The sequence below is a fragment of the Salmo salar genome, chromosome ssa25 (assembly GCF_905237065.1).
Source record: "Salmo salar chromosome ssa25, Ssal_v3.1, whole genome shotgun sequence".
NCBI classification, from domain to species: Eukaryota; Metazoa; Chordata; class Actinopteri; order Salmoniformes; family Salmonidae; genus Salmo; species Salmo salar.
In genome coordinates, this window is record NC_059466.1 from 22113504 (window position 1) to 22134987 (window position 21484).

At 41.7% G+C, this 21484-nt stretch overlaps 1 protein-coding gene across 2 annotated transcripts; it reads right to left on the bottom strand.

Annotated features, from left to right (window-relative positions):
* Positions 1 to 1438: 1438 nt before the first annotated feature.
* Positions 1439 to 21001, bottom strand: arl5a (ADP-ribosylation factor-like 5A). 2 transcript variants are annotated; one of them, XM_014173547.2, is made up of 6 exons: positions 4481 to 4997; positions 4300 to 4360; positions 3817 to 3964; positions 3454 to 3537; positions 2453 to 2604; positions 1439 to 2194 (listed from the first exon to the last, which is right to left on the bottom strand). In XM_014173547.2, exons 1-6 carry the CDS (start codon positions 4629 to 4631, stop codon positions 2146 to 2148), a joined length of 645 nt encoding a protein of 214 aa, XP_014029022.1. In that variant the 5' UTR covers positions 4632 to 4997; the 3' UTR covers positions 1439 to 2145.
* Positions 21002 to 21484: the final 483 nt, after the last annotated feature.

The window sequence follows — 21484 nt, forward strand, 5'->3', positions numbered from 1 at the left end:
ACACATATACATATATATATATATACATACACACATATACATATATATATACATATACATATATACACATATACATATATATATACATATATACACTATACATATATACACATATACATATATATATACACACACATAAACTCAGCAAAAAAAGAAACGTCCCTTTTTCAGGACCCTGTCTTTCAAAGATAATTCGTATAATCCAAATAACTTCACAGATCTTCATTGTAAAGGGTTTAAACACTGTTTCCCATGCTTGTTCAAAGAACCATAAACAAACAATGAACATGCACCTGTGAACAGTCGTTAAGACACTAACAGCTTACAGACGGTAGGCAATTAAGGTCACAGTTATGAAAACTTAGGACACTAAAGAGGCCTTTCTACTGACTCTGAAAAACACCAAAAGAAAGATGCCCAGGGTCCCTGCTCATCTGCGTGAACGTGCCTTAGGCATGCTGCAAGGAGGCATGAGGACTGCAGATGTGGCCAGGGCAATAAATTGCAATGTCCGTACTGTGAGACACCTAAGACAGCGCTACAGGGAGACAGGACAGACAGCTGATCATTCTCGCAGTGGCAGACCACGTGTAACAACACCTGCACAGGATCGGTACATCCGAACATCACACCTACGGGACAGGTACAAGATGGCAACAACAACTGCTCGAGTTACACCAGGAACGCACAATCCCTCCATCAGTGCTCAGACTGTCCGCAATAGTCTGAGAGTGGCTGGACTGAGGGCTTGTAGGCCTGTTGTAAGGCAGGTCCTCACCAGACATCACCGGCAACGTCACCTATGGGCACAAACCCACCGTCGCTGGACCAGATAGGACTGGCAAAAAGTGCTCTTTACTGACAAGTCACAGTTTTGTCTCACCAGGGGTGATGGTCGGATTCGCATTTATCGTCAAAGGAATGAGCGTTACACCGAGGCCTGTACTCTGGAGCAGGATGGATTTGGAGGGTCCGTCATGGTCTGGGGTGGTGTGTCACAGCATCATTGGACTGAGCTTGTTGTCATTGCAGGCAATCTCAACACTGTGTTACAGGGAAGACATCCTCCTCACTCATGTGGTACCCTTCATGCAGGCTCATCCTGACATAACCCTCCAGCATGACAATGCACCAGCCATACTGCTCGTTCTGTGAGTGATTTCCTGCAAGACAGGAATGTCAGTGTTCTGCCATGGCCAGCGAAGAGCCCGGATCTCAATCCCATTGAGCACGTCTGGGATCTGTTGGATCGGAGGGTGAGGGCTAGGGCCATTCCCCCCAGAAATCTCCGGGAACTTGCAGGTGCCTTGGTGGAAGAGTGGGGTAACATCTCACAGCAAGAACTGACAAATCTGGTGCAGTCCATGAGGAGATGCACTGCAGTACTTAATGCAGCTGGTGGCCACACCAGATACTGACTCTTACTTTTGATTTTGACCCCCTCCTTTGTTCAGACACACATTATTCCATTTCTGTTAGTCACATGTCTGTGGAACTTGTTCAGTTTATGTCTCAGTTGTTGAATCTTGTTATGTTCATACAAATATTTACACATGTTGAGTTTGCTGAAAATAAATGCAGTTGACAGAGAGAAAACGTTTCTTTTTTTGCTGATATATATATATCCATATCCCATTTGGGATGCAGATGTAATGTAAATACTGGACTGTACACACAGGGCAATACCACCACCTCAGGCCGTCCGACAACACTGCAACAAGGCCACTCTGGGCAGGCAGGGCCACTCACACACCACTAAAGACGACTCCTGTTAAGTCTGAGCTGTCCCAAGCATTCCTTTTTTTCTTATAGTATGAAAACCAAGCGTGCAGATTCAGAAATTAAATACACCGGATTTCATGAGTCTTTTGTTTAGTTTTTCTTTCCAGAATGGATCCTGAAATGGTAGAGTGGTACAGTTCTGGTTGTTCACAGTTCTCAGTCATAGCAGATCAGTGTTCTGTAGAAATAAATAAACACGCAGCAGAAAAACAACATCCTGGCCGGTAGGGAGTCTGGCCAACCGGGTCAAGTCAGTCTCATGGAGAGGAAAAGAGCCGCCTGTCAACCACCCAATCTCTCAGGACTGAAGGTGTAGAGAGAAGAAAGGAACAGCACACTGTTGTTGTTGATCAGGGTCAAAGGTCATCTAACCCGCAGTCGTGACATCATCCACTCCAGGCCCTGGCACAACCTAAAAAGGTAGGGAGACAGGATAGAGAGGTAGAATGTAATTTTCAGCATATAAAAGTGGGAATAAGACAAATGCTAATTTAAATGTAAGCGACCCTCCAAGGAGGAAAGACCATAGCTTGCCGGTCCCTGGCACTAAAAAAAGCTGAGCAACACTGCCCTACTGTATGAATGTTGGACCAGGTCTCTTGCAAAATAACTTTAATCCCAACGAGAATAACCGGCATAAATAATGGTTAAATGAAAATGTTTCTCTTACCCCTCCCCAGTGAGGGCGCAGCAGGCTTGGATGTGCCACTGGTGGTCTTTGACTGAGGTGAGCTGCAGGCTCTGAGAGATCTCAGCCACAGACATACAGCCTTTCACATCCTGTTTGTTAGCAAAAATCAGCAGGCCCGCCTTCTTCAGGTCCTGACGAGAGAGGAGGGTGGATGACAAGATGACGCCGATAGACATGGCCACTTTATTCCCAGCCCCTAAGCAACTTTGTTTCAAGCATTTCACTACAACCGCAATAACATCTGCTAAATATGTGTATGCAACCAGTAAAATTTGATTTGAGTTTGAATTCTAAGGCATGATTACTGGGAGAGAGGAGAAGGAAAGTGAGAAGAACCCATGTATTTTCAATTAAGGAGTAAATACAAGGAGGAGGATGAGGAGAATGAAATTGAGAGGTACCCATATGCTCATAGAACATCATAGAACATCATAGAACATCATAGAACATAGGCTGCTGCCATGTCTGCTAGGCTGAGGGTAGTATCACAGATTGAACAATGAGACAGATATTTCAGTGGACGTATAAATGTGAAGCATCCACTTGGCGTTTCCACTCAATACCAAATATGGTAGTGAGAGGAAGCCCAGCGGCCAGCAATAGAAGAACGAGAGATTTTGGCCGACATTCTTCACATTTTCTGTTCCCAAAACTAGAATCTGTTTCAAACAGAGTGGCAAAGTTTTGTAGACTTTACCCTTTGCCAAAGTTCTAAAAAATTGCATTGATAAGGAGTGCAAAGGCGAATTGAGTTATTGCACACGCATACTTCACAGAGTAGGTGTTCCCTAACGGAAATAGGCAGATGTTTGCTAGAATGCGCCAATAGGATCTTGCTAGCTCGTGCTTGGCTCTGCCCCCCTCCTTCCTTGTTCTGCCCACTATGACAAATTTGTTCCCATCTTAGTTATAAAACTCATTCTACATTGACACAAATATTGTGTGCACTATAAAACATGGCCAAGAACACCAAAACTCACTTCATGTGCAAGCATTCTGTAGAGCTCCTCTTTGGTGACAGAGATTCTCTCTCTGTCTGTGCTGTCTACCACTACGATCACAAACTGGAGAGAAGGATAGTGAGAGACATAAGAAAGGACATTTAAAAAGACAGTCGGTAACACTGTACATTAAGTTGCTCTTATATCTAAGTAATAACACTGTAATTACACTAGCAACATTGTATTAACCCTTTAATATTTTCGAATTTACATTGTAATTACATAGCAATATTGTTGAGCAGTTTTTGTTACATGTTACCAGACAGCCTAGTTTAAATCAAGATACACACAAGTTAACAGTTCAACAAACAACTGCCATACATCCACAGTACGTGGTCTGACCTCTGTGTTAGTGTAGTACGTGTTCCAGGAGGATCGCAGTGACTCCTGTCCTCCGATGTCCCACATCAGGAAGTGCGTGTTGTTCACCACTATCTCCTCCACGTTGCTGCCTATTGTAGGAGACGTGTGGACCACCTCATTCATAGAACTGCAAACACAAGCACAGGAGTTTCTCAATATCAATGCAAAACAACAATCAAGTCAGTAAGAATGTTGGTAGGCATGAGAACAATGTGGTTGTCAACAGGTCATTTTGTAAATCTATTCCCTATTGGGTCACATTCTTCCATAAGTGGGTTAACCAAAACGTATTTAAGCTAAGGTCACTGTTTCTCATTTAGCAGAAAAAAACCTTATGAAGTCCTAATCCCCCCCAGTTGTGAGAAGGAATGAGTCTACTGTTGTTGTACCACTGATTTCCCTTCTATAGACCTCACTCTCATCCCCCTAACTTTATCTACTAACAGTAGGCAAAAAACTTACAACTGATAAAGTATGGTGGTCTTCCCCGCATTGTCCAGGCCCACAATAATAACCTTGTGCTCTGAAAGAAAAAGAGGAAGAAGAAATACGTTTTAAAAACACATACAAATAATCACAAGACACTAGGCTATAAACTTCTAAAATAAGTCTGACTTCAACGCACTGTGGCTGACCTACACACCCAATAGGGAGCAGCACCATTCTTCATTTTCTTCTAAAACACTGTTGATATTGTTCAAACAAAGGACCTCAGATCTCCAAAGCACAGCCATGAATGAAACAATCCATTCTGTTTTGGAGCAGACTGAGACTTGACAGTGAAAAACGGCCATGTTTTACACATTTTCACACTGCTCTCTCACTCAGACATAGCAGTGCCAGAGAAGAGGGGGGAACACGCACAGTTAGGCCTACATTAGGGTGAGCGGTCTCAGCGCTGTGCTTGCTCAAGCTGAAAGCAGCAGCTGTTGGGAATGGTTGGACGGATACTGAGCCACCACCTGGTCATCCAAGCAAAGCCAAAGCCATCTGGACTCAAACATGCAGCTCCATGTAAAAACACTGTCGCAAATACGTAATCACATCTTGACTGGAATTTGAGAAATGCACAGTATTAGCAGAGAAGAACCAGCGAGATATGGGCATAGGCCAGGTTGAGCAAAATTATTACTAACAAAGCTGAACAAATAGCCTAACCACTCCCCTTTTGAAAGCTGCAGACAGGAGTATAGTGTGTTTGGATTGGCTCTAGGGCTGGGCCTACTCAATACTCTCTCCTTCTCACATCACTCCCATGTGACTGACTAGGAAATGTTGGTTGAGCAGGACGGAAATTACTGAAGTGAATCTTTTGTCTTCAAAACCCCAGAAAACCAGAACTGAGAGGGAGCCTCAAGAACATCTAGAGCCTTGTTAGTTTCTGGGCCATAAGTCTCAAGAGGGGAGAGAGTCAGTTTCCATCTCTACATGTTTTCTGGCATGCCTGCAGGACAATCCACCATGCTTAGTCTAAGGCACTGGGGCTCACATATAGTTTGACTCATCCAGTACTGCAGATAACAAACAGTAGCCTACGCTCTGCCAACACTGCTCCTCAGTCATTATCACCAGCTTCTCCTTATGTCCTCTGGTCATTTCCATGTAAAAGGACCATGAGCACCAACATGTGAAGTTCATAGAACTTCACGTTGGTGCTTTTATATATACACACACACACACACACACACACACACACACACACACTTTTCTCAACAATTTCCATCGTAAAAAGGCTTTGATTTCTGGTCAAACAGATGGAAAAGGGGTCTTAGAAAACATCTACTGTACCAGAAAAAGTCTTAAGGTATTAGAAATACATCAAAACACAAATAGTATTACATTATGACCCTTACCAACTAATATCAACATTTATATTTCATTTTGCAGAAATTATTTACATTCTGTAAGATGAACCCTTACACTCAGTGGGAACTGACCTATATAGATAGGGCTAGATTGAAATGTTTCTACAGAATAAATATGGAAGGCATATGCATAACCATGGTAGTAATTAAAAGGGAACAGTTACGAGATAATGGGAAAATGATCAGATTAAAAGGTGAGGACAACAGTTCACCTGACAAGACAATCCAAACATTACACTTGATTTTATGGCCATTTTACATTTACCGTTCTTTTCTCCGCATTTGTTGATCTGAAAATACTCTGGATACATTCAGTAACATGATAAGAATATTCTTGGGAATTTTGTGGAAAGTAAAGCATAAGACAAATAAATGGCAAGGATTTGAGTGAGAGGTGCACAGTTCCTAAGTCATTTCAATGCACTTATGACTGAAAGAGTCTTCAACTAGTTCTCCTAGCTGTGTCGTTAAGGAATTAGAGCAAGCACACTTTGTTTGGAACTCAACCCTGCCATCACACAATTACTGTTGTTGTTTAGACAATCCAAAAACGGCCCATTAAAAATCGCAATCTGGGTCAGGTGGGCATTATTTGAAAGCTTGTTCTATTGCAAACACGACTAGGTAAATTAATACGATCTTACAGTGTTAGGCTTTCACAAGGCAATTCAGAGAAGCAGACTGTAATTATGGTGCGCACAGAATAGAGTCATGAGTGCATTCAGATGTGTGATCCACGGCAAATAGTCTTGACAACACAACCAAACTCATTCTGTTCAGGGAAACCCAGGGTAACGCCATGTCATTTTGTAACTGTACATCAAACATAGTGATCAGAAAGTTTGACACTGTACACTGAGTGTACAAACTCAGGGGTGCAACTCAATATTAGGAAGGTGTTAATGTTTTGTACACTCAGTATATTACAGTACATGCATTTTATGATATGGAAATGTGAAGTGCACACTTGGACACTCAGACAACAAAACACTTGAGTGTAGGTCTTTCAGAGCATGCAGTTGCATGGGTTGTTAACTATCTGTCTGATAGAACTCAGTGCACTCAATTTGATGGGCTTAGGTCTGTTAAAGTGTGTCTTAAATGGTGTGCCCCAAGGCTCTGTACTTGGTCCTCTCTTATTCACTATTTATATAAATAATTTAGACAATAATGTCCAAAATGCACAATTTCATTTTTATACTGATGATACTGTTATTTACTGTTGTGCTTCATCTCTTACAAAAGCTTTCCAGAACTTGCAAACTGCTTTTAATACTGTTCAACATACCTTGTCTCAATTGAAGCTTATCCTCAATACTGACAAAACTAAACTACTGGTGTTTTCTAAAGCAAGAAATAGACCTCTGAACCTTTCACCTATTACTACCTGTCAGGGAAAGGAGATTGAGGTTGTAACCTCATATAAATATCTTGGAATTTTGATTGATGATGGCCTCTCTTTTAAAATGCATATTCAACAACTTACAAAAAAAATTGAAGCTGAAATTAGGTTTTTATTTTAGGAATAAGGCTTGTTTTTCTTTTGAAGCCAGAAGGAGGCTAGTATCAGCTACATTTATGCCTTTACTAGAGTATGGGGATATTATATATATGAATGCTTCCGCTCAGTGTTTGAGATCAATTGACACCCTTTACCATGGCACTTTGAGATTTATTTTAAATTGCAAAACCCTTACGCACCACTGCACTTTGTATACCAGGGTTGGCTGGCCTTCTCTAGTCACTCGTAGGCTCAGTCACTGGTATACCTTTATTTACAAAGCCATTTTGGGTTTACTACCTTTTTATTTGGGCATTTTTATTGTTCAGAAATGTGGTGGGTACTCTCTTCGTTCGCAGGACTTTATCCTGCTAACTGTTCCAAATGTCCGAACTGAATTTGGTAAAAGGGCTTTTATGTACTCTGCGCCATCGTCTTGGAATGCCTTACAAAATACTTTTAAACTGGAAGAACTTGTCCCGATTGGTATTTTTAAATCACTGATGAATGATCTTGAGACTGATTCCCTGACATGTCAATGTTTTTAATTTGCTGTTTTTGATTTTGTTATATTCTTTGTTAATTCTATGGTTTTTACTAGATTAATTGTAGTTTTTCATGTTGTTTGTCTGTAATTTTTGTAATGACTTGGCACTGCCTATCTTGGCCAGGACGCTCTTGAAAAAGAGATTTTAAATCTCAATGAGCCCTTCCTGGTTAAATAAAGGTTAAATAAACTTGCAAAAGTGGCCTAATTAGCATGGATGGGGAGCAACTTCTTGTTGCCCGTGTTGCTCAAGTTCAGAACGGCTGTCAATCATAACCGATACAGCGGTGTGAAGTGGAGACCCTGAGGTCTGATGTCATGTATAACATGACAGCTACTGTCTGCATTCCAATTTAGGCACTTGTGTCTCCAAATCGGACATTTTCAACCCATATACGAGTACAAGTGTTTTAGTAGGGCTGGGAATTGCCAGGGACCTCACGATATCGCGATACTTAGGTGCCGATACGATATTGCGATTCTACATGTATTTCGTTTCGATACTGTGATTTTATTGCGATTCAATGTTCCTAACATATTGCTAACAATATGTTTGCTGCAGAGGGACAAAAGAGAACCATGACAAAATGAGTTTTGATCAGTCATGGAAATAAGTGCTGAAATCAAATTGGCCTATTTAAAAAGAAGATGGCTCTACAAGCTATAAAGGAAAAATACTGGAGTTTTGGTGCAGTTACAGCAAACTAGCTCAAAAATACAAATTGCAGTATTGTCAAAACGATACATCAAAAACAATATCCCAAAGTGACTACATAAATGTTTTCCCCATTACTAGTGTAAAGGGTTAATAAATATTGCCGAGTGTTTTGCAATTCTGTTACAACACATATCTGTATGTAATGTATGCAAACTTTGCTCTCTGTATTTTGTTTCTGAATGTTGTCTATCACAATCAGCACATTATCACCAAGTAAAACTCTTGAGTATGTGCAAATATACTTGGCGAATAAAAGTGATTCTGATATCTTTAAGATATTTTCTAATCTCTCTCCCTCATGAGGAAGGATAATGAAAGTTTACAGAAGTAACAGATAAAAGGTAGACCTAGCAGTTAGTGTTTTTACTGATCATTTTGTTTATGATTTATTAAGTGTTTAAAATATAACAGAATGATTGCAATTGAATAGACTAAAATGGGAAATGATAGTAGTCACAGCTGGATCACCTGCTACCTTTGTGTACATATTCAAATCAAATTTTAGTCGTCACATGCGCTGAATACAACAGGTGTAGTAGACCTTACAGTGAAATGCTTACTTACAAGCCTTAACCAACAATGCCGTTTAAAAATACAAATAAGATGAAGAAATAAAAGCAACAAGTAGTTAAAGAGTAGCAGTAAAATAACAATAGTGAGACTATATACAGGGGGTACCGGTACAGAGCCAATTTGCGGGGGCACTGGCCAGTCGAGGTAATAAGTAGAGGTCGACCGATAATGATTTTTCAACGCCGATACCGATTATTGGAGGACCAAAAAAAGCAGATACCGATTAATTGGCCCATTTTTATATATTTGTAATAATGACAATTACAACAATACTGAATGAACACTTACTTTAACGTATTATAATACATAAATAAAATCCATTTAGTCTCAAATAAATAATGAAACATGTTCAATTTGGTTTAAATAATGCAAAAACACAGTGTTGGAGAAGAAAGTAAAAGTGCAATATGTGCCATGTAAGAAAGCTAACGTTTAAGTTCTTGCTCAGAACATGAGAACATATGAAAGCCGGTGGTTCCTTTAAATATGAGTCTTCGATATTCCCAGTTAAGAAGTTTTAGGTTGTAGTTATTGTAGGAATTATAGGACTATTTCTCTCTATACCGTTTGGATTTCATATACCTTTGACTATTGGATGTTCTTATAGGCACTATAGTATTGCCAGCCTAATCTCGGGAGTTGATAGGCTTGAAGTCATAAACAGCGCTATGCTTGAAGCACAGCGAAGAGCTGCTGGCAAACGCAGGAAAGTGCTGTTTGAATGAATGCTTACGAGCCTGCTGCTGCCTACCACCGCTAAGTCAGACTGCTCTATCAAATTTTGAAAACAAAACGTTTATTCTTTCAGTGAAATACGGAACTATAACGTATTTATCTAATGGATGTATCCTTAAGTCTAAATATTGCTGTTACATTGCACAACCTTCAATGTTATGTCATAATTATGTAAAATTCTGGCAAATTAATTACGGTCTTTGTTAGGAAGAAATGGTCTTCACACAGTTCGCAGGGAGCCAGGCGGCCCAAACTGCTGCATATACCCTGCCTCTGCTTGCACAGAATGCAAGAGAAGTGACACAATTTCCCTATTTAAAATAAATTAATGTTAGCAGGCAATATTAACTAAATATGCAGGTTTAAAAAAAAAGATATACTTGTGTATTGATTTTAAGAAAGGCATTGATGTTTATGGTTAGGTACATTGGTGCAACGACAGTGCTTTTTTCGCGAATGCGCTTGTTAAAACATCACCCGTTTGGCAAAGTAGGCTGTGATCAAATCAAAAAAATCTAATCAAATGTATTTGTCACATACACATGGTTAGCAGGTGTTAATGCAAGTGTAGCGAAATGCTTGTGCTTCTAGTTCCGACAATGCAGTAATATCTACCAATTCCACAACAACTACCTTGTACACACAAGTGTAAAGGAATGAATACGAATATGTACATAAAAATATATAAATGAGTGATGGCCGAACAGCATAGGCAAGATGTAATAGATGGTATGGAGTACAGTATATACATATGAGATGAGTATTGTAGGGTATGAAAACATATAAAGCAGCATTGTTTAAGGTGGCTAGTGATACATTACATCAGGATGGCAAGATGCAGTAGATGGTATAGAGTACAGTATATACATATGAGATGAGTAATGTAGGTTATGAAAACATTATATAAAGTGGCATTGTTTAAAGTGGCTAGTGATACATCTAATTACATCAAGATGGCAAGATGCACTAGATGGTATGGCGTACAGTATATACATATGAGATGAATAATGTAGGTTATGTAAACATTATCTAATATAAATAATATAAAGTGGCAAGTGATAAATTGATTACATCAGTTTTCCCATTATTAAAGTGGCTTGAGTTGAGTCAGTATGTTGGCAGCAGCCACTCAATGTTAGTGATGGCTGTTTAACAGTCTGATGGCCTTGAGGTGTTTTTCAGTCTCTCGGTTCAAGCTTTGATGCACCTGTACTGACCTCGCCTTCTAGATGTTAGCGGGGTGAACAGGCAGTGGATCGGGTGGTTGCTGTACTTGATGATCTTTTTGGCCTTCCTGTGACATTGGGTGGTGTAGGTGTCCTGGAGGGCAGGTAGTTTGCACCCGGTGATGCGTTGTGCAGACCTCACTACCCTCTGGAGAGCCTTCCGGTTATGGGCGGAGCAGCTGCTGTACCAGGCGGTGATACAGCCCGACAGGATGCTCTCGATTGTGCATCTGTAAAAGTTTGTGAGTGTTTTTGGTGACAAGCCGAATTTCTTCAGCCTCCTGAGGTTGAAGAGGCGCTGCTGCACCTTCTTCACCACAATGTCTGTGTGGGTGGACCATTTCAGTTTGTCTGTGATGTGTACGCCGAGGAACTTAAAACTTACTACCCTCTCCACTTCTGTCCCGTCAATGTAGATAGGGGGCTGCTCCCTCTGCTGTTTCCTGAAGTCCATGATCATCTCCTTTGTTTTGTTGACATTGAGTGCGAAGTTATTTTCCTGACACCACACTCTGAGGGCCCTCACCTCCTCCCTGTAGGCCGTCTCGTCGTTGTTGGTAATCAAGCCTACCACTGTAGTGTCGTCTGCAAACTTGATGATTGAGTTGGAGGCGTGCATGGCCACGCAGTCGTGGGTGAACAGGGAGTACAGAAGAGGGCTGAGAACGCACCCTTGTGGGGACCCAGTGTTGAGGATCAGCGGGGTGGAGATGTTACCTACCCTCACCACCTGGGGGTGGCCCGTCAGGAAGTCCAGGACCCAGTTGCACAGGGCGGGGTCGAGACCCAGGGTCTCGAGCTTAATGACGACTTTGGAGGGTACTATGGTGTTAAATGCTGAGCTGTAATCGATGAACAGCATTCTTACATAGGTATTTCTCTTGTCCAGATGGGTTAGGGCAGTGTGCAGTGTGATTGGGGCGGTAAGCAAATTGGAGTGGGTCTAGGGTGTCAGGTAGGGTGGAGGTGATATGGTCCTTGACTAGTCTCTCAAAGCACTTCATGATGACGAAAGTGAGTGCTACAGGGCGGTAGTCATTTAGCTCAGTTACCTTAGCTTTCTTGGGAACAGGAACAATGGTGGCCCTCTTGAAGCATGTGGGGACAGCAGACTGGGATAAGGATTGATTGAATATGTCTGTAAACACACCAGCCAGCTGGTCTGTGCATGCTCTGAGGACGCGGCCGGGGATGCCGTCTGGTCCTGCAGCCTTGCATGGGGTAACACATTTAAATGTTTTACTCATGTTGGCTGCAGTGAAGGAGAGCCCGCAGGTTTTGGTAGCGGGCCGTGTTAGTGGCACTGTATTGTCCTCAAAGCGAGCAAAAAACTTGTTTAGTCTGTTTGGGAGCAAGGCATCGTGATCCGTGACGGGCCTGATTTTTCTTTTGTAGTCCGTGATTGACTGTAGACCCTGCCACATAGCTCTTGTGTCTGAGCCGTTGAATTGCGACTCCACTTTGTCTCTGTACTGATGCTTAGCTTGTTTGATTGCCTTGCGGAGGGAATAGCTACACTGTTTATATTCGGTCATGTTTCCGGTCACTTTGCCCTGATTAAAAGCAGTGGTTCGCGCGTTCAGTTTTGCGCGAATGCTGCCATCAATCCACGGTTTCTGGTTGGGGAATGTTTTAATATTTGATGATGACCGATGGGCATTGGGACCGATGGGGGGGGCAATGCAAATAGTCTGGGTAGCTATTTGATTAGATGTTCAGGAGTCTTATGGCTTGGGGGAAGAAGCTGTTGAGAAGCCTCTTGGACCGAGACTTTGGTCGCTCTGATACCACTTGCCATGCAGTAGCAGAGAGAACAGTCTATGACTAGTGTGGCTGGGGTCTTTGACAATTTTTAGGGCCTTCCTCTGACACCGCCTGGTATAGAGGTCCTGGATGGCAGGAAGCTTGGCCCCGGTGATGTACTGGGCCGTACGCACTACCCTCTGGAGTGCCTTGCGGTCGGAGGCCGAGCAGTTGCCATACCAGGCAGTGATGCAACCCGTCAGGATGCTCTCGATGGTGCAGCTGTAAAAGCTTTTGACAATCTGAGGACCCATGCCAAATCTTTTCAGTCTCCTGAGGGGGAATAGGTTTTGTCGTGCCCTCTTCACGACTGTCTTGGTGTGATTGGACCACGTTAGTTTGTTGATGATGTGGACACCGAGGAACTTGAAGCTCTCAACCTGCTCCACTACAGCCCCGTCAATAAGAAAGGGGGCGTGCTCGGTCCTCCTTTTCCAGTAGTCCACAATCATCTCCTTTGTCTTGATCACGTTGACGGAGAGGTTGTTGTCATGGCACCACACGGCCTAGTCTCTGACCTCCCTATAAGCTGTCTCGTTGTTGACGGTGATCAGGCCTACAACTGTTGTGTCATCTGCAAACTTAATGATGGTGTTGGAGTCGTGCCTGGCCATGCAGTCATGAGTGAACAGGGAGTACAGGAGGGGACTGAGCTCCCACCCCTGAGTGGCCCGTGTTGAGGATCAGCGTGGCGGATGTGTTGTTACCTACCCTTACCACCTGGGGGTGGCCCGTCAGGAAGTCCAGGATACAGTTGCAGAGGGAGATGTTTAGTCCCAGGATTCTTAGCTTATTGATGAGCTTTGAGGGCACTATGGTGTTGAACACTGAGCTGTAGTCAATGAATTTCATTCTCACATAGGTGCTCCTTATATCCAAGTGGAAATGGGCAGTATGGAGTGAAATAGATTGCATCATCTGTGGATCTGTTTGGGTGGTATGCAAATTGGAGTGGGTCTAGGGTTTCTGGGATAATGGTGTTGATGTGAGCCATGACCAGCCTTTCAAAGCACTTCATGGCTACCGACGTGAGTGCTACGGGTTGGTAGTCATTTAGGCAGGTCACCTTAGTGTTCTTGGGCACAGGGACTATGGTGGTCTGCTTGAAACATGTTGGTATTACAGAGAGCTCGCCCTGTTGGTATTACAGGGAGAGGTGGAAAATGTCAGTGAAGACACTTGCCAGTTGGTCAGCGCATGCTTGCAGTACACGTCCTGGTAATCCGTCTGGCCCTGTGGCTTGTGAATGTTGACCTGTTTAACCCGTTAGGGCTAGGGGGCAGTATTGACACGGCCGGATAAAAAACGTACCCGATTTAATCTGGTTACTACTCCTGCCCAGTAACTAGAATATGCATATAATTATTGGCTTTGGATAGAAAACACCCTAAAGTTTCTAAAACTGTTTGAATGGTGTCTGAGTATAACAGAACTCATATGGCAGGCAAAAACCTGAGAAGATTCCTTACAGGAAGTGCCCTCTCTGACAAGATCTTGTTCTTCTTGTCTCTGTTTATTGAAGACTGAGGATCTTTGCTGTAACGTGACACTTCCTACGGCTCCCATAGGCTCTCAGAGCCCGGGAAAAAGCTGAATGATATCGAGGCAGCCCCAGGCTGAAACACATTATCGCGTTTGGATAGTGGCCGGTCAGAGTACTCTGAGACACAGGCTCGTGCACGAGATGTTTTTATTTTCTCTCTCTTTGTACGTATACACGCTTTCCCGGTCGGAATATTATCGCTTTTTTACGAGAAAAATGGCATAAAAATTGATTTTAAACAGCGGTTGACATGCTTCGAAGTACGGTAATGGAATATTTAGACATTTTTTGTCACGAAATGCGCCATGCTCGTCACCCTTATTTACCCTTTCGGATAGTGTCTTGAACGCACGAACAAAACGCCGCTATTTGGATATAACAATGGATTATTTGGGAACAAACCAACATTTGTTATTGAAGTAGAAGTCCTGGGAGTGCATTCTGACGAAGAACAGCAAAAGTAATAACATTTTTCTTATAGTAAATCTGACTTTGGTGAGTGCTAAACTTGCTGGGTGTCTAAATAGCTAGCCCTGTGATGCCGGGCTATCTACTTAGAATATTGCAAAATGTGCTTTCACCGAAAAGCTATTTTAAAATCGGACATATCGAGTGCATAGAGGAGTTCTGTATCTATAATTCTTAAAATAATTGTTATGTTTTTTGTGAACGTTTATCGTGAGTAATTTAGTAAATTCACCGGCAGTGTTCGGTGGGAATGCTAGTCACATGCTAATGTAAAAAGCTGTTTTTTGATATAAATATGAACTTGATTGAACAAAACATGCATGTATTGTATAACATAATGTCCTAGGGTTGTCATCTGATGAAGATCATCAAAGGTTAGTGCTGCATTTAGCTGTGGTTTGGGATTATGTGACATTATATGCTAGCTTGAAAAATGGGTGTCTGATTATTTCTGGCTGGGTACTCTGCTGACATAATCTAATGTTTTGCTTTCGTTGTAAAGCCTTTTTGAAATCGGACAGTGTGGTTAGATTAACGAGAGTCTTGTCTTTAAAATGGTGTAAAATAGTCATATGTTTGAAAAATTGAAGTTTTTGCATTTTTGAGGTATTTGAATATCGCGCCACGGGATTACACTGGCTGTTGAGTAGGTGGGACGCAAGCGTCCCACCTAGCCCAGAGAGGTTAAAGGTCTTACTCACGTCGGCTGCGGAGAGTGTGATCACACAGTCGTGTGATGATGTCATGGCTTTAGAAGCTTCTGATAGGCTAATTGACATAATTTGAGTCAATTGGAGGTGTACCTGTGGATGTATTTCAAGGCCTACCTTCAAACTCAGTGCCTCTTTGCTTGACATCATAGGAAAATCAAAAGAAATCAGCCAAGACCTCAGAAAAAAATTGTAGAGAAATTGTAGAGCTCCACAAGTCTGGTTCATCCTTGGGAGCAATTTCCAAACGCCTGAAGGTACCCATGTTCATCTGTACAAACAATAGTACGCAAGTATAAACACCTTGGGACCAAGCAGCCGTCATACCGCTCAGGAAGGAGACACGCTCTGTCTCCTAGAGATTAACGTACTTTGGTGCGAAAAGTGCAAATAAATCCCAGAACATCAGCAAAGGACTTTGTGAAGATGCTGGAGGAAACAGGTACAAAAGTATCTATATCCACAGTAAAACGAGTCCTATATCGACATAACCTGAAAGGCCGCTCAGCAAGGAAGAAGCCACTGCTCCAAACCGTCATAAAAAAAGCCAAACTACGGTTTGCAACTGCACATGGGGACAAAGATCGTACTTTTGGAGAAATGTCCTCTGGTCTGATGAAACAAAAATAGAACTGTTTGGCCATAATGACCATCGTTATGTTTGGAGGAAAAAGGGGGAGGCTTGCAAGCGAAAGAACACCATCCCAACCGTGAAGCACGGAGGTGGCAGCATCATGTTGTGGGGGTGCTTTGCTGCTGGAGGGACTGGTGCACTTCACAAAATAGATGGCATCATGAGGCAGCAAAATTATGTGGATTTATTGAAGCAACATCAAGACAACAGTCAGGAAGTTAAAGCTTGGTCGCAAATTGGTCTTCCAAATGGACAACGATCCCAACCATACTTCCAAAGTTGTGGCAAAATGGCTTAAGGACAACAAAGTCAAGGTATTGGAGTGGCCATCACAAAGCCCTGACCTCAATCCTATAGAAAATTTGTGGGCAGAACTGAAAAAGCGTGTGCGAGCAAGGATACTACAAACCTGACTCAGTTACACCAGCTCTGTCAGGAGGAATGGGCCAAAATGTACCCAACTTGTTGTGGGAAGCTTGTGGAAGGCTCCCTGAAATGTTTGACCCAAGTTAAACAATTTAAAGGCAATGCTACCAAATACTAATTGAGTGTATGTAAACTTCTGACCCACTGGGAATATGATGAAAGAAATAAAAGCTGAAATAAATCATTCTCTCTACTATTATTCTGACATTTCACATAAAGTGGTGATCCTAACTGACCTAAGACAGGGAATTTTTACTAGGATTAAATGTCAGGAAAAACTGAGTTTAAATGTATTAAATGTATTTGGCTAAGGTGTACCTTCACAAAGCACTCAACTACTCTGGACTGTCTTCAAAGTCTGTCAGTCAGTGGAGTAATCTACTTTCATTACAACTGAACAAATAGTAGAAGACTACTTTGGTACTTTAAGGAAAGGGAAATTCCTATTTTTGCTCTCAGAAACAAATGTATATTCCTAGTTAGAGATAGCCAACTTCCAATGGGGGGGGGGGTCTTATCGATGCCATTATGTAGATACTTGTTCAGGTGAGCGTTATTTTTTGCCATTAGGTAATGCAGATACCAACTTGTTTTCAACCTGATACAAATCTTACAATGTGAGCTTTTTTTGCAGCCACTGCAAAATGCAGATTGCACAGAGCACACAGCTGCGTCACCGGAGTTTGAGATCACCACCAGTTAGTCTTGTGTAAGCAACTGCACAAGATCTTTTCTCAGTTGCGAAGGTCGCTCAGGTGCTTTAGGCTGTGTGAGCAGTTAAAATATATGCATACTGTTCCATTCACACTCTACTACCGTCCCTATTTACTGTAAATAGCCATTGTAACTGGTGCTGTGCTAGTGTATTGTATTTGTCCTTCACCTTGTGAATGAACTGCCATTGTTCCATTTAAACCCCCACAGTGAGATGAGTCTTTGAAATTCCTGTTTGAGGTACTACTGACACCGCAGCACAAACGGAACACCTCTCGCCCCATGGGCTTTATGACATGTGGGACACTGTTGCTGGTAGACGACTACCAAGCAAAGCCCTCCTCAGACACAGGACAAAGCCAACTACAATAGACCTATGTGAGAGGACAAGGTCTTTATATTACAAAATAAAGACATTGTGAGAGGAGAGTCCAATGAAACTAGCCTGTTTTTATAAGACAATTCAGCTAGAGTATCGCTCTGACTAAACCAATACGGAGCCACTCAGAAATGGGTCACATATTTTAAATGAGACCAGAAAACACACTGTACAATGCTAGGCTATATATGCAAAAATACTTTAATGTAGAGCAGATATGAAAGGTGCTGTAAGCCTCTAACAATAGTTTGACAAAACTGATAATTTCCCCTTTCAGCAGCCTTGAAAAGCATAAAAAGCTCTGCATGACAGGACATGCTTTGGGTGGGAGGTATGCCTAACTCTGGTAGTAAGAGACAAAAAAGATGGTGTTGTATTTCGTTAGAGGCAAGCTGTCCAGCCTGGGACAACTGTAGCTCTATTGTAAACTCCTTATGGAATTGCCATGCCATTCATGTTTGGCTTGACAATGACAGAAATGGAGTTAGCAAAAGCACTAGCATATCAAGCATATCTTGAACCAGGCTAGGACAACAGACAGGAGTCGTCATCATTCAGAATGAGTCATTGCTTCATTTTCATCCTTGGGTAAACATATTCTGATGTGGCAGTAACCACGTTTCCATCCACAGTTTTTATTAGAGCTGGGAATAGCCAGGGACCAGCCATGGACCTCACAATACGATATTATCACAATACATAGGTGCAGATACGATATGTCTTGCGATTCTCGATATTCTATGTATTGCTATTTGATACTGTGATTTTATTGTGATTCAATGGTTGAAGCATATTGCTCACAATGTCTTCTGCAGAGCGACAAGAGAGCTATGAGAAAACAAGTTTTGATCAGTCATGGAAATAAAAGTGCTAAAAACAAATTGGCTTCCTATTTTTTTTTTAAAGATGGAAATCAAGCTATGAAGGAAAAAAAAATATATGGAGTTTTGGTGCAGGTACAGCCAACTAGTGCAAAAATAATATTGCTATATTGTCAAAACGATACGAAATAATATCACAATATGTTTTCACCTCCATCACTAATTTGTATGCGAGTAAAGTCATGGCATATGAAAAATATATAAAAATCACTACAAGTGTGAAGGAAACTGGGGAAGTCGGTATAATTTAAAATGTCGACAGACAATTTGTTCTTTCGACAGAAAATGTATTATGCAACAAATTGGGGTGGAAACGATTTATTGTGCGATTGTTGATAGAATAACCTTCATGTCGAGGTACTTTTGCAGTCACGTGATGCTATATTTATTATGGATCCCCATTAGGTGCAAGACAGCAGCTACTCTTCCTGAGGTTCAGCTAAATCAAGGCAGTTATATAGTCCAGGGTGGTAAAAGTGCATGGTGATGAGCTTGATGCTACTTTCCAATAAAATCGAGGGTCTTAATTTGTAAGCTAGTTACATGATGATCGGTGCTTAGCTGTCAATTAACAAATCAAAATAATCTTGATTTTATCCATCTCCTCATATAATCTTACCTGTCGAGTGCAGTACGGAAAAAATGTATGAAATGTATGCATTCACTACTGTAAATCGCTCTGGATAAGAGCGTCTGCTAAATGACTAAAATGTAAAAATTAGTGTCTACTTTATCCGTGAACCATTATCTAGAGAGCATGCACGAAAACCAGATTGGGCAAATGTGCCAATTATCGCAACAGTTTGTGTGACAAAACTTTGGAAAATGGAATGGAGACACTTTACACTGTTTTGTTATTCGGTACATGAACATTTAAGCGCAAAAAGTGTTTATGTGTACTATGTCATAACGCACAGACTTGTATCCGCAAAGTCAGTCTGATGGAAACACCTCTGGTGCGGAAAGGCACATAATTTAATGCCGGTTTTATAATATTTGCATGAAAATCGGTCGCAAATTGGATGGAAACCAAGCTATTGACTGCATGCGATTGAACCATTTTAGTTACCATATCCGTGATTGTTTATGTATTTGGCCTTTTATTTGACTAGGCAAACAAGTCTTTACCGCAGTTAGTGATCCCCTGAGAATAGATAGGCCTACAACATAAAACCGAACGGTCCAGAGAGAACTTCCAATAGAAATACTCTGCTGCCCTCGGCGCTCATGTTACAGGGGTTCGCACAGATCTGATTACATATTGAGTGAGCTCGGGATTGAGCGGGGACATTGGTTACATATTCAGCTAATTCAGACAAATGCACAGCGCACTAAAGACGACATCAGCACAGTTTTAGGCTACAATCTGAGGGGACAGGGACAAATGCAGCTGGGCTCATGCTCAAATTTGAAACTTGAAGTTCCATTTTACTCTCCAGTGATCCTGAATTTACCTACCTGATAATATACACCTCATTAAATTAGTTCAATATGGACACAACACCTAGATAACATGAACACCCACCAAAAGAGTACTGTATTTTATGGGACCTACTAGTACACTTCCCATGGGGAAAAAAAACTCAGGAGCTTAGGCTTCCCAAGAGGAAGAAAAATTGTAACATTATATGCATTGTACTGTAGTGTCTGTTCCTCAACGTACTAAGCCAAACCGGAGTCGGTCTACTCTAAACAATGACAATGTAACGTTAGCTAGCAATGTTAGCTATTCTGCTTTTCAAGGCCTAAGGCCACAACGTTAACTACATCTGTCGTTCTGCCCTTGAACAAGGCAGTTAACCCACTGTTCCTAGGCCGTCATTGTAAATAATAATTTGTTCTTAATTGACTTGCCTAGTTAAAGGTTAAATATAATATATATATTTTAAATAGTACAGCACAGGCCCTCTGAACACTGCAGTGTTGACGATAGCTAGCCAGCTATGAGTATGACACATGATATCATTCAACTAACGTTACCTAACTAATGCATGTATTACTGTAAATTACAGCAAAACAGCTACCTAGCTAGCTACAGTAACTGGGTAAAGAAAAGGCAGCTTTACAGCCAATAACGTTAGACTGATATAGGCCCGGTAAAAGCTAAAGCTATGATACATTAGCAAGTAAACTAACGTAGCTAGCTAACGTTCAGCTTTGTAACCAATGGACCAGGCTTGGCTGTGTTGGCTAACAGCTGGACTAGCTAGCTAACTTATCCATTGAACTTCACACTCGCCGTTAACTATATACTTACCTTGATGATTGAAAAGCCTCCATAGCTTGGTGAAAAGTATTCCCATGGCTGTTGCAGAGCCTTTGGACAACTACCAGTAGTTACGGCCAATTAATTAATTTAGCTAGGCTAGCGAATTCCTGAAGATGTTGCTAATGCGCTAGCCAGGTAATGCTGCTGTCAGTGTCACACTTGGCAATATTTGACGGTGAAAAAGAAACCAGTAATGTCAACGCTTCTTGATAACGTTTTCATCTTTGCAACGAAGGCCTTTATGGTCGACATAGAATTACAGGACGCGGTTTATATTGTATTTCCAGAGAATTCAATGATAGCTGGCTTGCTTGGTCCGCTGGAGTGCGGTCGTCAACACTGACGCACGCCTACTCTAAACTGCACTCTCTCCACAGTCGGTCCAGTGAAGATGGATTACCCACAGGTTTACTGCATCAATAGGCACTTTAGGGCATATTTTGAAGTGAGGCAATTGCAAGCATTCACAAAATGCCACATATTTGATAAGACAGTATCTTCAGTTTAGTCCATGCAGGGAACCCGTGGGACAAACAAACATAAATTGCACAACAAAGGAAGGACAGTAAAGAGATCATAATGAATAAATAATGATTCGCTGTAATCCGGTGAGTATCCACTGGGTGTACACGGCTTTGTGTTCTGTTTTAGTGAA

Excerpts from the sequence above, each read along its gene's own strand:
- arl5a (XM_014173547.2), bottom strand. The coding sequence starts at position 4,631 with ATGGCCGTTTTTCACTGTCAAGTCTCAGTCTGCTCCAAAACAGAATGG. Across the intron at positions 4,361-4,480 it reads ATGGTGCTGCTCCCTATTGG|AGCACAAGGTTATTATTGTG; the intron begins GTGTGTAGGTCA and ends TTTTTCTTTCAG. Across the intron at positions 2,605-3,453 it reads ACAGAATGCTTGCACATGAA|GACCTGAAGAAGGCGGGCCT; the intron begins GTGAGTTTTGGT and ends CTCTCTCGTCAG.